At 45.7% G+C, this 18247-nt stretch overlaps 1 protein-coding gene across 1 annotated transcript in view; it reads left to right on the forward strand.

The window, feature by feature from the left end:
* LOC143803641 (uncharacterized) overlaps positions 1-18247 on the forward strand; it is a 164317-nt gene that overhangs the window by 56083 nt on the left and 89987 nt on the right. Inside the window, 7 exon segments of the mRNA XM_077281423.1 lie at positions 4395-4401; positions 6720-6857; positions 6965-7129; positions 7213-7336; positions 7452-7549; positions 10111-10221; positions 10334-10501. Of these exon segments, the coding sequence (XP_077137538.1) occupies positions 4395-4401; positions 6720-6857; positions 6965-7129; positions 7213-7336; positions 7452-7549; positions 10111-10221; positions 10334-10501 (811 nt within the window).

Below are 18247 nucleotides of genomic sequence, written 5' to 3' on the forward strand. Positions count from 1 at the left end.
AGATGCAGATTTTTTCCTGCACCACTGCTGGAAGAAAATGTCTCCTAAAAACTAGCAGTGGGTTTGGGAGCTGATTTTACGTCCATCTTCAACCAGCTTCTTTAATAATCCCAGCTCATAGCAGTGCCCACCTCCACCTTGCTGGTGTCTGATCTGAAGTGGAGGTCTGTGCCCGTTAGTGAATAAGCCACGGCCCATCCATCTGCTCCACTCTCATCTCCGCAGCCCATAAAATCTCTGAAAACTGTCTTCAGAGGGAGTTGTGGGACATTTCCTTGCAGTTTGGGGAAATTCACCAGAATGTGTTACCTTGGTACAATACATGAATCTTCAGTTCTAGAAGTACTGTGGCCCTCCTCTTCCTGATTTCCAAATATGTGGCCCTTGATTATTACCTCCAGAATCCGACGGAATGTACCAGTCCGTGACACCGCATAAGCTTTATGCTGTGCCATCAGTATGTGTACGAACGCTTTATGTAGCATACTTTTTTACTTGGCACTGTGTGGCTTCAGCACTTGATCAAAGAGATCACTCCCCCCATGTTTTTATTGTACCCCAAGATCAAATCTGGGAGGCGACTCTGCTTTTTCTGGCAAAGGACATGAAGAGTGAGATGCTGGTTTAGAAGTTATCCATGTGGAGGTAGCAACCCTGGTCTAGTAGTGGGTACATTAAATCCGTAACATCTTTGTCATCTACTCCCGGGAAGGGAGAACATTCAGGGGTTCAATCTGAGCGACTTTCCTTCGTAAACTCTAACTCTATGAGTGCTACCTGAGGTACTCTCACACACTTTCTACAGTTTAATTCTGTACTGTGCCCTCATACTGGGCGACCATTGTGAGAAATTAAGCTTCCCCTTCCAATGAGGCAGCACGCTGCAGCCTTCCAGGGCTGAAATCCTGGGGTCAGATCCCACCAGAGGAGTTTATGTTCTTCCCAGTGTTTCCTTCCACACTCCAAAGATAGGGAATATAGATAGTGAGCCTTGATGGGGACAGCGTCTGTCATGGTGATGTCTGTAAAGAGACAGAGTTAGAGTCATGTTAGTATGGACACAGAGAACTACCATTGTTATGTAAATCTTTACATTTGTCTCAAGGAACGTCCAGGTCATAGACATGGAAAACTGAAGCATTATATAAAATATCAACATTCCAATATTGACAAATATTTGGAATTTTCAATAATGAAACAAGAGGCCCCAAAACTTCATCGTTTTCACTTGACCTACTGGGGACCAAATGCGGGGTTTTCATCAAGAACGCAGTAGGCAAATAAATTAGTTAGGGTCACTGTGAAATTTATGAAAATTAAATAAAAAAAAGAATTTGAATTAATTTCTGTAATGTCTGCATATTCAAAGCTGGAGAATCATGTAAGAAGGTCATTTCCACCATACAATGAACATCGGCAAAACAGAAGCCAAAAAAATAACAATAACAAAAAACACATTGTGGAATTAGATTCTTTTTCACCGTGATGTGGAGACCTGTATGGAAAGCTTTAGGGGAAACTCAAAAGGTTTCACCCGTTTGCCAGTTTTGATCATATCAGAGTCGATCAATCGGAGACAAAGGCACAGAACCGGTGTCAGTGTACGGGCCTGTCTGCTCTCAGATGCCCAGTCTTTATTATAACCACAGAGATAAGGAAAGTCGCTTGGGGCTTCTTACATTACCTAAGGGGGGAGTATTTTAGTTGAGGAAAGAAAGTATTTTAGTTGGGAATAACAAGGTCAAACATCATGGAAACTGTTGAATTCCCTAAAACATGCCCTATGTTATTGCTTTTATAAATATCACTTAAAATATTAAATTATCGAAGATAAATATATTGTCTGAATAATAAAGCAAAGTATAAATAGTTACCATAAGGCCGGGGTCAGAAAAGCATGAGAGCATTGGATGCGATATGCTAATGACCCTCGGCTCCTGCTCTGCTGCGACCAGGAGCTGAGTGTCATGTGTCTGTGCTCCATTATCTGACACAGAGAGGATTGGAGCACAGCTCCGGAGGAGGTGGAGAAATAAATTTCACCATAAAATCCATTACTGGGGTCGGCGTATATCGCACCGCACTCGGATGATATCGGAGTGATCTGTGTTGTCTCATTCGCACCCATAGGCTTAGGCCGGAGTCACACCAGAGAGGAATACGGACGAGTTCTATGCAAGAAAAAAAATCGCACAGCACTCGGACCAATGTTAATCTATGGGGCAGCTCCCATCATCCGTTTTTTTCTCGGCCGTATTATACGTGCGAGTGAAGTCGCAGCATGCTGCAATCTGCACTGTATACTCTCCAATGCAAGTCTATGGGTGCGAGAAAAACTTGCACAGCACACGGACCATCAGGGTGACACCCGTATACAATGCGACTTTAACGTGGGCTTGTACATGGAGAGAACTGCTGTATGTAACAGCTCCTGTCAAAATCGCATTGTATACGGATGACATACGGATCACTGTTCAGGGAACATTTGTGCGATTCTCGGCCGTCAAAATCGGACTGATTTTTTTGTACGGTAAGTGTGACTCCAGCCTTATATCGAAAACAGCCGAAAGAAAAAAAACCGCTGATGGGAGCTGCCCCACAGAGGAATACTGGTCCGAGTGCTATGTGGTGTTTTATCTTATCTATGCGATGTTTTATCCACGCGGTGTTTTATCGCACAGCACTCGTCCGCAATTGGAATTTTTGGGACCATTTCTCACCACATTATGTGGCAAAATGAACGGAGTCATGATTCAATAGAATAATTCATCGCCACAAAAAAAACTATACACCCAAGGCGAAGGAAAAACTAAAAAGTGATGGCTCTCAGAACATCAGGAGTGAGAAACGGAGACTTGCCCGGGAGTGAATGGATTTATGGATGTCAGGCCTCTTTCACACTTCCATTTTTACAATCAGTCACAATCAGTCAACATGTTGAAAAGACGGATCCTGTGCTGATTGTAAAAAACGGATGCACTGGAGCTGTTTTTTTTTTGACGGTTCCAGTGCATCCTAGAAGGCTATGTGCACACATTGTGTATGCGTCATAGCCGCGTTTTTTTGCTGCGAAAACGTATACATAACACAACCCATGATAAAAATAATTTAAAAAAAAAATTGTGATATTCTTACCTTCCGGCGTCCCGCGCAGCCCCTGCAGCCTTCCCGATGCTCCGTTCCCAGTGATGCATAGCGAGACAATGACCTGTGATGACGTAGCGGTCTCTCGCGAGACCTCTAAGTCATCAGGTCATTAGGCTATACCTCACTGGGAACCGGAGCTGCCGGCAGCATCGCGAGCATTGGGAAGGCTGCGGGGGACGGCACAGGGTAAGACTATCACGATTTTTTATTATTTTTAACATTGTATCTTTTTACTATTGGTGCTGCATAGGCTACTCAATAGTAAAAAGAGAGCGAGCGAGATGGGAAATCCTTCTGCGCATGCTCAGTTTGAAAACACAGAACCTGTCGCTGGATTCCTACTTTTCACAGTCAGCAACGGATCCTGCGTCCATAGGCTTCCTTAATAGCCAACGATGGGTGATTTTCCAACGTACAGAAAAAACGTTCCTCTGTGCGCTGTCTCCGCCTGACGGACAGCGGTTTTACAACGGATCCAGCGCACGACGGATGAAACGTGCGGCCATCGTCACAATCCGTCGCTAATACAAGTCTATGAGGAAAAAACATCCTGCAGGCAAAATCGCAGGATCCGATTTTTTCACAAAACGACACTTTATGACAGGAGATGAAAGACGGAAGTGTGAAAGAGGCCTCACATGGCTGCTGAGGAGACTCCCGGAGCTACGGCCACCATCAGTCTGCTGGAAGCCATGTGCTCTATCGGCCGAGAAACACACCTGCGCAGTGCGCACAGGGGAAAGACCGCGCCTCACCGGCCATGACCGCGAGCTGTATCCTAATGACTACAGGACCTGTGTGATCTTCCGATGGATCCCGGCGACTGCAGGACCTTCAGTGACGTCACGGTCATGTGATCGGTGAGAGGGGAGGAGTTATACTGCGGCTCTTCCTGTCATGTGATCAGTCAGAGGAGGGGAGGAGTTATACTGCGGCTCTTTCTGTCATGTGATCAGTCAGAGGAAGGGAGGAGTTATACTACGGCACTTCCTGTCATGTGATCAGTCAGAGGAGGGGAGGAGTTATACTGCGGCACTTCCTGTCATGTGATCAGTCAGAGGAGGGGAGGAGTTATACTGCGGCACTTCCTGTCATGTGATCAGTCAGAGGGGAGGAGTTATACTGCGGCACTTCCTGTCATGTGATCCTGTGACGTCACCGCAGGTCCTATGCTCTCTCCCCTTTCCCCCGTCCCCCGTGTTTGTCCCCGCAGGTCCTGTCCCCGCCGGGAGGTGACGTCCGCACAGCGCTCGGGTACGGGACACTTGTCGTCCATGTTCTGCTCTCTCTTCCTCTCGGCTTCTCCCCGTGGTTGTGTCGGTCACATACAGCGGCGGCTCCGCAGCCCCGACGTCACCACATGAAGAAGCCGCGACATTGTGAGGTGACCGGACCGAGACTCCGGACCTGGAAACAACATTGTGGAAACCTCTAGATTTCTCCATTCTGGAGTCTGAGCCTCGGCCGCGGTCACTGAGGTGATTACTGGGTGTCTGAGGAAGAATCTCCGACCAGTGACGGCCGCACTGTGCTCCATGGAGACGAGTCCGGAGACGCTGCAGGCCGCGGTATAGCGGGGACACCGGGCTCCTCCGCTCACAGTCTGGTGTGTGGGATAAACCGCTGCTCGGACACTTCCAGCACTCAGTGTAACCGGCTGCAGGAATGAGCAACACTGAGGACGGAAGAGAAAACTGCAGCGGATGGATGAGACGTTACTAAGGCTACTTTCACACTAGCGTTAAGTGCAATACGTCGCAAATGCGTCGTTTTGCCGAAAAAACGCATCCTGCAAAAGTGCTTGCAGGATGCGTTTTTTCAGCATTGACTAACATTAGCGACGCATTTGCGACGCATTGCCACACGTCGCAACCGTCTTGCGACGGTTGCGCCGTGCTGTGGCGGACCGTCGGGACCAAAAAACGTTACATGTAACGTTTTATGCTCCCGACGGTCCGCTTTTTCCGACCGCGCATGCGCGGCCGGAACTCCGCCCCCACCTCCCCGCACTTCCCCGCACCTCACAATGGGGCAGCGGATGCGCTGGAAAAATGCATCCGCTGCCCCCGTTGTGCGGCGGAGACAACGCTAGCGTCGGGGACCTCGGCCCCACGCACTGCAACGGACCGAGCCCGTCGCTAATGTGAAAGAAGCCTAACAGCGATGAGTGAGCGGCTGGGATGAGGTGTTATCTGAGCATGCTCGGGGGCTCGAATAATATGCTCCAGACGTGCAGCCGCAGGGACTCGGACATATTCCTCCAGCAGGCCAATGACACTCGGTGAGCACATGAGCATGCCCAGATAACACCTTATCCCAGCACCTTCACTCCTCACTAGTTACTAACCTTCGAAATGAGAAAATGTCCAGCAGTGCCAACAGCTCAGAACCGACAGTAACCCGTGGAACCAGCTCCCACCATTTACTGTCCGGAAAAGTCTGATCAGCAGTTGTCTTCATGGAAACAAGACCAAGAGACAACTGTGCAGGAAAACATGGAACAGGGGTGTGGAAAATGGCAACAATGGTCAATGAATTTGTGAAATATTTAGCTGTAATGTGACCGAAGGGCTGGAGATTGTAACAATGGTGAAAGTCTGCAAGAGCCATGAAGTGTGGTGTTATATATAACATCCCAGTATAATGTACATGTACACAAACATATCTATATATCTGGTGACTGCCCGTCGCCTCCATCATCAGGATCTGGTGACCACTAGTGATGAGCGAGTATACTCGTTGCTCGGGTTTTCCAGAGCACACTCGGGTGATCTCCGAGTGTTTATGACTGCTCGTAGATTTAGTTTTCATCACCTCAGCTGGATGATTTACAGCTACTATCCAGCATGATTATATGTGGGGATTCTCTAGCAACCAGGCAACCCCCACGTGTACTCAGCCTGGCTAGTAGCTGTAAATCATTCAGCTTCCGCGATGAAAACTAAATCTCTGAGCAGTCATAAATACTCGGAGATCACCCGAGCGTGCTCTGGAAAACCCGAGCAACGAGTATATTCGCTCATCACTAGTGACCACCCGTCACCTCCATCATCAGTATCTGGTGACCCAGGTGGATTATATTTATCATCATTAGGCATTTAGGACAACATTGGATCATTCAGAGATCCACAACGAACTTCTGGAGGGAGTTTGCTGCACTGATAGTAAAGAGGCCGAATAATATTGCACGCCCCACTTTTTAGTTTTTGAATTTCCACAAAAATGTAAAATAACAAATACATTTTGTTCAACTTCACAATTGTGTTCCACTTGTTGTTGATTCTTCACCAAAAATTTACATTTGGTATCTTTGTCATATGAGGTCTCTAGGACAGCACCTAAAGCCCTGACGCTTGTTGGGGCCAGGAATTATGTTTAGGACCCTAAAAACTACAGAAGCCCTGAATGAGGAGAGGTAGAAGTTTGACTTTTGTGTCTGTTCTGGGATCTGATTTTAAGTAGGGGGCGCTATAATAAAGTTCTGCATAATGGCCGCACAGTTTCGTAACGATCTGTCAAGTAAAAGATTATTTCAGGTGAGATTTTTCACCAATTTCTCCTTTTTTCCCCAGGTTCCTTATGTACAGGACCCTTATGAGACAATGGTCCTTTCCATCAGTGACCCCCCGAGGATGGAGCAGGACACAGACCACATGGCGGCTCGGATATTAGACCTCACCCTGGAGATAATCTACTGGATCACTGGAGAGGTGAGATCTTCACATCACTCTGATCTCTAGGAATAAAGCAGGGAAATGACGGGAAAGGTGAAGGATTCTTGTCCTCTGTGTAGTGATCGGCGTCTCCCCATGCACAGGATCACACAGTAGTGAAGACGTCTGGGGAGTGGGTGACCCCCCGTGTGTCAGGAGGGCGGAGCAGGACCCCGAGTGACATCACCGAGCCTCCACCTCATTCACTGATACATGAGCAGAAGGTCCTAGAACTGACCAATAGGATCACTGAGCTGCTGAGCGGAGAGGTGAGCGCTGCCGGGAATGCTGGGACATTATACAATAACGTCGGGGGAGGGGTCTGCTAATGGCCGGTCATTGTGTGTGTCAGGTTCCTATAAGGTGTCAGGACGTCACCGTCTATTTCTCCATGGAGGAGTGGGAGTATATAGAAGGACACAAGGATCTGTACAAGGACGCCATGATGGAGGATCACCGGTCCATCACATCTCCGGGTAAGAGGAGACCTTCCTGGGTTGTAGAGAACAGGTCTGAGAGTCGTCTAGATTCCCCATCATCTGCTCATCACATATAGACAATGTATTCAGTCACTGCGGTTATTTCCTATAGATGGATCCAGTCTGAGAAATCCCCCGGAGAGAAGTCCCAGTCCTCTATATTCCCAGGATCGGCCAGAGAAGGAGGAAGATGTCCCCCGGGATCATCAGGTAGATGAGATGAGATTTCTGTACATTCTCTATAGAGTGATATAATGAACCTTCTAGTAACCTCCGGCCGCCGCGCCGAGTACTGGAGGCTCCAGCAGATCCTATTATTGCCGCTTGTGGTCAGTATAAATGGTTTCCTCTTTATATAAGATTGTGTGACGCTTCCTGCTGTCTGGAGATTGAGATGTAACTTGGATAAAGGGAAAGTTCTGCAGTGAGATGTAGATGACAGATGAGAGCACAATGCCAGGCAGCTGTTTCTAGGGCAGAACACTGAGGCTGATGGTGAGAGTCTTACGGTCACAGCTTAGTTACATGAACTGTATTTGGTTTTCACCTAATTTTATAGTGAAAAAGTTGCCCCTAATTTTTTTTTATTCTGCTCTCACCAAAACCTAAAAACTTGGCTGTGGTCACCAGATTTAAAACAGAGAACGGCACACGTCCTGGGCTGCTCTTATCTGTCAGACATTTCTTTTTCTGGTTTTTCAAAATGCATCTTTTAATAAATTTGACGCAAGTCGATTGTTTCTGGTGTAGAAGACGCCGATCCTACATGAAGTGTGAGTTTTAATCTTAAAGGGAACCTGTCACCCCGTTTTTTCAGTATGAGATAAAAAATACCATTAAATAGGGCCTGAGCTGTGCTGGACAATAGTGTATTTTGTGTACCCTGATTCCCCACCTATGCTGCCGAAATACCTTACCAAACTCAACGTTTTCGCCTGTCAATCAAGGTGGTCCGGTTAAATGGGCGTGGTGAAATCGCTTCTTCTCCCCCAGATCTTGCTTATCTTTCCGTTGGTGGCATAGTGGTTTGCGCATGCCCAACAGCGGAATGCACTGCGCAGCTGAAGAAAAAGAGCGCGATCTGCGCTATTGACCTCTTTATCACTGGCGGCGGCCATCTTCCTGAGGCCGCGTGTGCGCAGATGGAGCGCTCTGCTGTCCGGGGCTTCAGGAAAATGGCCGCCGCGATCTCCATCTGCGCACGCGTGGCATCCCGCGGCCATTTTCCTGAAGCCCCGGACAGCAGAGCGCTCCATCTGCGCACGCGCGGCCTCAGGAAGAATGCCGCCGCCAGCGATAAAGCGGTGAATAGCGCAGATCGCGCTCTTTTTCTTCAGCTGCGCAGTGAATTCCGCTGTTGGGCATGTGCAAACCACTACGCCACCAACGGAAAGATAAGCAAGATCTGGGGGAGAAGAAGCGATTTCACCACGCCCATTTGACCGGACCACCTTGATTAACAGGCGAAAACGGCAACTTTGGTAAGGTATTTCGGCAGCATAGGTGGGGAATCAGGGTACACAAAATACACTATTGTCCAGCACAGATCAGGCCCTATTTAATGGTATTTTTATCTCATACTGAAAAAACGGGGTGACAGGTTCCCTTTAATCCTTTACAAAATATGAAGTTCAGTTTGGTAGAAAGAGAAGCTAAGGAGGAACATTTCTCCTTGTGTAGAGGGCCAAGCCGGCATAACAAGACTTATAGGCCATGCAGTGGTCCTCTGTGAATTTATATGCATGGCCTATGAGTCTCCTTACACCGCCTTGGCACTCTCCACAAGGAGAAACGTTCTCCCTTAGACACCCAGTCAGAGTTCTGCCACTCAGTGAAATCAAACCTTCAGCTTTGCACAGAGGAGGCGTAAAACTCTGAAACCTGAGTCTTCAAATGGAGTTTCTGGTTTGGCTTCTTATCCCAAGTCATGTGGCGAGGCTCGTTAAAGGGTCTGACTACGTTCAATAGGTGGTGGTAGATTTAGAGCCCTCTCTGAAGAGAATATTAAAGTGATATGAGGCTTGGAGATCCTGAGATACGAGGAAAAATAGTGAGAAGAAATCTCTGAGATCCAAGGGGAGGACGTGATAAAATTGTACAAATATTTAAGTGTAAGACTCCCTGTAAGCAGCTTTTCACAGTACGGCCCCCAGGAAGGAGAAAATTGTGAATATACTGGAGAAAAGAAGGTTCAACCTCCAGCTGTGACGTAAGGCTTCTTTACTGTAAAAGCGGTGACTGTGATGAATAATGTAAGGACTGGTGTTACCGAGCACAGATAGACTGAGATTATTTTAAGCAGAGAAATAACAGGAACATTTCTGTCAATGTGTAAAATACTTGATTGAATGTTTATTCCGTTTGATCAAAATAATCATTTTAACCTCTTAAGTGCCGCTGTCAAGCAGTTAAAAGGCATTCAGGAGGGCCAAAGTCAGTTTGGGGCCTGTTGGGGTTGTCAATGCATCCAGGGGCTTGTAAAGTACTGTGTGTGGCAGATACAATATGGCGAGGACTGCGGGGGCCATGAGAGCGATACCGTACTGTGTGGGGACACTAATGGGCATCGCTGTGCGGATGATATACAGGACTTGGTGAGGTTAGGGGGACTACAGATAATTGAAGACAGGAGTGAGGACGGGAACGTGTCTGCTGATTTATTTTACATTTTTTGTGGCATCTTTTCTGTCCGCTGTGCTTTTGAATGTGATTTATCTCCTGTTCCTCAGGTTCCTTGTGTACTGGGCTTTTTTGTTTTTTTCCTGTAATAGACGATGGTCCTTTCCATCAGTGACCCCCCGAGGATGGAGCAGGACACAGACCACATGGCGGCTAGGATATTAGACCTCACCCTGGAGATAATCTACTGGATCAATGGAGAGGTGAGATCTTCACATCACATCACTCTGATCTCTAGGAATAAAGCAGGGAAATGACGGGAAAGGTGAAGGATTCTTGGCCTCTGTGTAGTGATCGGCGTCTCCCCATACACAGGATCACACAGTAGTGAAGACGTCGTCTGGGGAGAGTGTGACCCCCCGTGTGTCAGGAGGGCGGAGCAGGACCCCGAGTGACATCACCGAGCCTCCACCTCATTCACTGATACATGAGCAGGAGATCCTAGAACTGACCAATAGGATCAATGAGCAGCTGAGCGGAGAGGTGAGTGCTGCCGGGAATGCTGGGACATTAGACAATAACGCCGGGGGAGGGGTCTGCTAATGGTGGGTCATTGTGTGTGTCAGGTTCCTGTAAGGTGTCAGGACGTCACCGTCTATTTCTCCATGGAGGAGTGGGAGTATATAGAAGGACACAAGGATCTGTACAAGGACGCCATGATGGAGGATCACCTGCCCATCACATCTCCGGGTAAGAGGAGACCTTCCTGGTTTGTAGAGAACAGGTCTGAGAGTCGTCTAGATTCCCCATCATCTGCTCATCACATATAGACAATGTATTCAGTCACTGCGGTTATTTCCTATAGATGGATCCAGTCCGAGAAATCCCCCGGAGAGAAGTCCCAGCCCTCTATATTCCCAGGATCGGTCAGAGAAGGAGGAAGATGTCCCCCGGGATCATCAGGTAGATGAGATGAGATTCCTACAATTCCTCTACAGAGTAAGGCCATGTTCACACTTTGCGGGTTTTACCGCGGATCCGCGGCAATTTTGATGCTGCGGGTCCGAAGCAGTTTCCATAGCGTTTACAGTTACATGTAAACCCTATGGAAACCGCAAAGCGCTGTGCACATGCTGCGGGAAAAACCGCGCAGAAACACAGCGGTTTACAACCCGCAGCATGTCACTTCTTTGTGCAGAATCGCAGCAATTCTGCACACATAGAAATGCATTGATCCGCTTACTTCCTGCATGGGGCTGTGCCCACGATGCGGGAAGTAAGCGGATAATGTGCAGATGGTACCCGGGGTGGAGGAGAGGAGACTCTCCTCCAGGCCCTGGGAACCATATTTGTGTTAAAAAAAAGAATTAAAATAAAAAATAATGATATACTCACCTCTCAGCGCTGCACGCGGCCGTCCGGTCTCAGTTGCTGTGCGAGCAGGGCCTGAGATGACGTCGCGGTCACATGACCGTGACGTCATGAAGGTCCTTCTCGCACAGCATCTTTGGAACCGGAGCGCCGCGTGCAGCGCCGAGGAGATCGGGACATCAGAGGGTGAGTATAACCAATTTTTATTTTTTTTAACATTACTATTGATGCTGCATATTGCTGCAAATGCAGCATCAATAGTATAGGAGTAAACCCGCAGCGGAAACCGCAAAACAAACCGCGATAAATCTGCAGGGATAACCGCAGCGGTTTTGCCCTGCAGATTTATCAAATCCGCTGCGGGAGAACTCACAGAGGACGCCGCAGAGTGTGCACATAGCCTAAAGGGGTTGTCCAGACATATAATATCGATATCAGATTTTTAGCTCTGGCCGTGGCTGGATGTAAAGATTGAATGGAGTCAGGACATCACAGCTGTGCTCAGTATGTAGCGGCCGCTGCGGAGAACTGCAGATCAGCTCCTGTTATCTTACATAGAAATATTCAATCTGAGATCCGGGGAATTTCAAAGCTAAAGCCTCATCTCACAGTTCACAACTACAGAGAAGGAGAATTAGCCGATAATCTGCGCTGCTGGTGTCACATCTGATACATCCAAGTCCAGACAGAAAGTATTTGCAGTTCTTCTTCATTCAGTCCACACGTTTTGAAGTACTACAGAATGAACAATCGAATCCACAAAACCTAGACAGATATTTCTTACAATCAAATCCATGTTTCTCCTGTTCTCTTTTCTTTTTATCTTCTTCCCCTTGGAATCAACTTAAGAGAATATATATTAAAAATGGTAATAGTTTGGATATATTTTTCTATGTCAATTCTACTCTACCAAACTTGTAAAACCTTTTGTTCTTTTGTTTCTGATGAACCGTGATGAACTTTCATCACTATAAATGTAGCCGCACTGTGTTGTAAACTCTGGTTTTCTTGTCCTGATGAAGACGTCTGTGGTACTTCAAAACGCGTCGGAGGAATAAAGAAAAACCACAAATACTTTCTGTCTGGACTTGGATCTATCAGATGTGATACCACAGCGCAGATTATCCTCCTTATCTGTGATTTCCCGGTCTGATGACCCGTTGGACCTGCAGCAGCTGGATTTAGAAGTCATGGAAATATTGTGTATAAATAACTAAATCAGATTAGTATAACCTTATTTAACATTTTTATCTCCCTCGGATAAAACCCTGTTGCGCTGTTTTTCTCCTCCTAGTTTTTTATTTTTCTACTACACACCAGTTCACAACCAGGCACATTTTCGGGGTTTTTTCACACATCTATTTGCAAGAACTCTGAAGTTCTACTAGTTCGGTCATTCGTAAAATGTATTCATTTTTTTTTTCGCCATTTGCATGTCCCTTTTTTTTTTTTTGTCATTTAATTTATTTATAATTTTAACCACCATAAAGGACAATAAATTACATTTCTAAATGTGTTCCGCTTCCATAGTAATTATTTTTATGTAAGATACATGTGAGATTGTGGGGCTGGAAACAACAATTAGGACTCAGCAGCTCCTGCTACTTTCCAACGCTCGGTTGTCACATGATTCCTGGGTCCAGAGGAGAAGGTGTTGTCAGCCCTTCTTTTACTGTATACAGAGTGCTCAATCAGGACAGCCAAGATGGCGATATACCATTTCTATCTTCTCTATTGGGGTCCAGCCGTCCCTCACAGCCGGCTTCCTCCTCTTCCACAGTCTTGTACCGCTGTTGACTCTGCGGTGACATTTTAGAATATCACTGCAGAGTAACATGTGGACCATCCGGATGTTTAAAGCCATAGGACGATCTAGAAACAGTTAAACACTTAGATCACATTATTTTGTGGTAATAGGGCTACTGGTATTAAGAAATGTCACTGTGATGAAAGGTACACTTGGTCTTGGCACATGTCACATACTGTACATATCTGTGCCGAGAGCTAAGGTTTCCCAGCAGAACATGATCCAGAGCATCGCTCTCCCTTTGCCACCTTGTCTCCTTCCGATAGATCACCTTGGTACCATCTGTTACCCAGGTAAGTGACGCACACACCCTGCCATTCATATGATAATGGAAACATGATGTACGAGCCCGGGCTAGGATGTCTAGACAAGAGACTTCTTGAGGGAGGACATGATGAGCGCTGAAGGAGGGAACAGTCAATCTTCAGTAGTGATGAAATGCTGCTTTACTGTAAAAGTGGTGACTATGCTGCAAAACTGGTGTGACTGAACACAGCGTCCACTTCACCGTAGATCAAGATCATTTCATACAGAGAATTAACAGGAACATTTTCGTCAATGTGTAAATGATGAGGTTGATTGGTAATTCTGCTTGATCATCACTTGAGGAGATCCTTCTCCTTTACTTGTAATTTCTTTTTTTCTCATTCACCTGGATGTAAGATAATCCAGGATCCCTTTTTCCCTTTCCTCTCATATTCACTGTGGGATTCTTGCAGGAAAACTCCAGTGGAACAACGTGTGGACTCGAAAACTTCACATCTGTGTCAGTGATCGGTAAGAGCCGTCCATCTTGTTTCACTGTAAATTTCTGTATTAATGAGATCATTTCCTCATCGTGAATATTCCATTTATTGCCATCATATTCCATCATATTCCATGGCACTTCTACAGTGTGATACAATATGGACAGATACAGCGCCAGTCAAAGGTTTGTACACTCCTGTGCATGCGGTTGTTTTGCTTGTTTTTATTGGGATGTGCACATTTTAGATTCAGACTGAAGGCAGCAAAACCACAAAGTAATGCGGAAACAAGAGTGAAGGAACACGTATGAAACAAATCAGAATGTGTGTTACACCTTAGATTCCTCATTGCACCCCTTCCTTTTTACTCTGATGACAGCTTTACACCCCTTAGGCGTTTTTTCAGCAGTTCCATCAGGTCAACACCTGGAATGGCTTGGACAGTGTGGAAGGAGCTCCCAGACAGGCTGAGCTCTTGTCGGCTGCTTTGCCTTCTCATCCCAAAACATCTCAGTTGGGCTAAGGTCAGGCGAATGTAGAGGCCATGTCAGCTGAGGCAGCCTCCAACTTTCTCCTTCTTTGTCACATGCTCCTTACGTAGCCTTGAGGTTTGTTGGAAGCATTGTGCTGGTGCAGTGCAAATGATGATCTCAATATATTACTGCAGAGTGAATTAACAAGTGAGGCCATGGCAGGTATGCAGGCTACTCCACTGCCATTCAGCGCTGCAGTTTGCTGCAACTTCCATCCATTATTTAAGTTTGCGCCTAGCCGTCTCCTCTGCCGGTTATAGGTTTTCTATACTGTCCTCTCTGTTACAGTTTAAGCTGTGGCATTGCAGTTGCTTTTTTATTTCTCCCTGTTTGTCTCCCTCCATGTGTTTCCTTTCCTTAGTAGTGAAACTACTGTCTTGCTGCACTACTCACTAGCTAGGGCTAGCTCAGGACCAGCCAGGGCTTAGACACGTGATGGCGCCGAGGAGGAAGGACCCGTGTAGGGACGATAGGGAGAGCAGGGTGCAGTCTCAGGTGAGTGTTTTAGGAGTTTCCCTTCTCCCCATCGTCAGGGCACCCCTTACCTTCTTTCCTTCGTTTGCGCCGCACGTCGGTCATTTCCTTACTCCGGTGTTACACCTACTTTGCGTCAAGTCTCTGAAGAACCACTGACTGCCATAGCAATCCTATGGTTGACCACCTAGTAACACTTATGGATAATAACTTTTGGTAAGCACGTAATGTTAGCGCCTTAGTGACGTTTATTTGGGAAACACCATTTGGTCATTTTCACAAATCCAGGAAGATCATCATTTACGACTGCATTATGCCCTTCATAGTCAATTCTACAATATTGATAGTCTAATCTCACATCCCCCAATAATAATGGTACTCAATTCTCTAAGTCTCAGATTTTGACTCATCGGACCTCAGTACAGATTTCCACTGGTTTAATGTCCAGTCCTTGTGTCTGAAGTTCTATCTTTCCAACATAGTAAAATGGAGAATGTTAAACAGGACATGGATAGAACGTCATTTACAATCACTATGGCAGATGGCCACTCGTTTATTCACCTGAACTGTAATTGTTTTTATAATGGATTTTAAGATGTAAAACTAAATGGATTCACGCACAATGGCTAAATGATATAATAGAGGTCACTGAAAGGATCATGAAAAATACATGCAAGAGAATAGAAAAAACCGTACCAGTTATAAAAAGTAAATCTGCAATAAACATGTCTCATATATATATGTAGGAATAAATATATATATATATATATATGTAGCAATGAACATGTGTCATACCCAGGAGCCCAGGTTGATACGAGCAGACTTTCCATCCTGCAGTTTCCTTGGACTCCGCTCCTCTCTAACTCTTTTATATCCTCCTTGTCCTTCTGATGTTTCTGAGCAGGAAGATGGGTCCATAGAGACATTTCTAACATTATGACACGTGTCTTGATAGTGCGCTTGTTCTGAAGTGACAATTTAGCAATGTTCTGGTTCCTGGCTTTCCCTGAAAGGCTAAATCAGGACTGAAACTAAGAATATTAAACTGGTAAAATCAAATTGTACCTATAAGTTAGCCCTTTTCAATGTAGAAGTGACAGGATCACTAGAAGGTGAAAAGTAGAAAATGAGGTGATTTATTAACTTAACTTATTGTCTTAAAGCCCCACTCCAGCATTTTGGTTTGTTTTTTTTTTTTTAATGCACGGCTGGAGTGGTGCTTTAAATGTAATTCCCCTGTCCCCTGTCTCATACTCACCTGCCGCCATCTTCATTGTTTCCCAGCGTTACTCCCATCGAAAGGTGACCTTCCGGCAGCTCCCGTGTGTCATGGAGTAAGCCGGAGGTCACTTTCCAATACAAGTCTATGAAAGCCTCGTTCTGGCTCTCATTTACTTGCATTGAGCTCGTGACGTAACTTGTGATTTCTGGCCAGTCAGAAGTTACAGGCACAAGATGGAGCCGCAGGACTGGAGTGCCGTAAGTAAAAGGTGAAGGCGAGTGTAAGAGCGGGGACAGGGGTACGTACTGCACAATGCCCCCATATGGCTGCCCCAATGATGGTTTCGCACCATCAAAACAGCCAAGAATAAGGCTGCAATTACTGCAGAGGCCTAAGGACGGAGGGGGACTAGCACTTCCGAACCCTTGGATCTATTTTTTGGCAGCGCAGACTCAGAAGATGAGAGGCTGGAGGGAGGTGAATGGCATGAATTCGGCTCAGAGGATTTTGGTTCAGTTTTTGGGAAGGGATCCGTTATTTCAGGGCTTGGAGGCAGGTCGTTTTAGGAAGTTTGAAACGGCCTATCCCACTTTGACACTACTACAAAAGGTATGGGAGGCAATTAAAAAGGCTCCTGACAAATCTTTCTCCAATATGGTATAACGAAGTATTACCGGAATTTATTAAAATGGGGGAATTCAAAAATTGGAAGTTACTGAGTATTCAATATATGGCCCAAATACAAAATGCACAAGGACTGACACCCTTTGAGACACTACAAGAGATCTACGGGTTACCGGAGGTCTGTAGGTTTCAATATAGACAGCTGAGGCATGCCTACATAACACAGAGTAGAACAGTCAATATGGAGATTCATAAAGATATTCTGGTGGACTATGTTTGCGCGAAGGGGAGACCAAAAGAGGACAAAAGAGGTGGTTTCAGATATTTACAAAGATTTGTTATATACCTTTCTAAACAGGTACCGGATCACAGCAAAAGAGAAATGGGAGGAAGAATTGGGGAGGATAAATGGGAAGATATTGTGGAATATGTCCCACAGTTATCATTAAGTGACCCGGGGAGACTCTCGCAGATCCACGCGCTCCATAGAGTATATAGAACTCCAGATTGGCTGTATAGAGCCGGGTTGGGACAGATCTCTGAGTGTCCGAGGTGTCAGTCCGAGGGGGCAATGTCCGAGGCGGAACTCATATTGGTTAGATGTGGGGGAAGTAATTGAGAATATATGTTTGAAAGGGACCCTGTGATACGCATTTTGGGCTATGTGGAGGAGATCCGGGTGCGTTATTGTCATACACTGGCAATAGCCAGATTGTTATATGTTGCACGGAAATTAATCACCAGACACTGGATAAGTGAAGAACCGCCGACGCTGCGAGAATTTTACAGACAGTCTGATCTTATTGGTAATATGGAAAAGAGTATTTATGAAAAAAGAAAAGGGGGGGAACCTTTGAAACACTGTAGAAAGCGTGGATGGAGAGGGGCTGATCCCAATAGAATGCTATTTTAATGTATATTACTGTCCTGTTTCTGTTCTTATATATAATAGGGGGAGGGACAGGAATGGACGGGTAAGGGAGTAATTTGAAATATGTAAACATGTCTGTTTTGACAAAATTGCATTTGTCAATTTGAATTTTGTTAATAAAAATGTATCTGATTAAAAAAAAAAAAAAGAATTTGAGCAGGGAGCTTACCATTTAAATCCGCCACTTGAGCTCTAAAAAAAACCAAAACGCTAGCATGGTGCTTTATTAATTTTTTAATTTTCTTTGTTGTTTACAACAGACATCAACAATGAGAGATGAAATTTGTCTCATCATACGTTTATTTTGGGATTAAAAGGCTGACATTTTTTTAGGCAGTTTTAAATCTTGAATTTCTATTTTTAGGACCTCTGGACTGTGGTCTGATTTTTATTTATTTTACTCACGTATATAGCGCCATCATCATCATAGCACTTTACAGATATCATCATCACTGTCCCCATCAGGGCTCACAATCTACATTCCCTAGGAGTCTTTGGCGTGTGGGTGGAAACCGAAGAAAACCCCAAAATACACGTGGAGAACATACAAACTCCTTGCATGTTTTGTTCTTGGTGGGACT

The sequence above is a fragment of the Ranitomeya variabilis genome, chromosome 2 (assembly GCF_051348905.1).
Source record: "Ranitomeya variabilis isolate aRanVar5 chromosome 2, aRanVar5.hap1, whole genome shotgun sequence".
NCBI lineage: Eukaryota > Metazoa > Chordata > Amphibia > Anura > Dendrobatidae > Ranitomeya > Ranitomeya variabilis.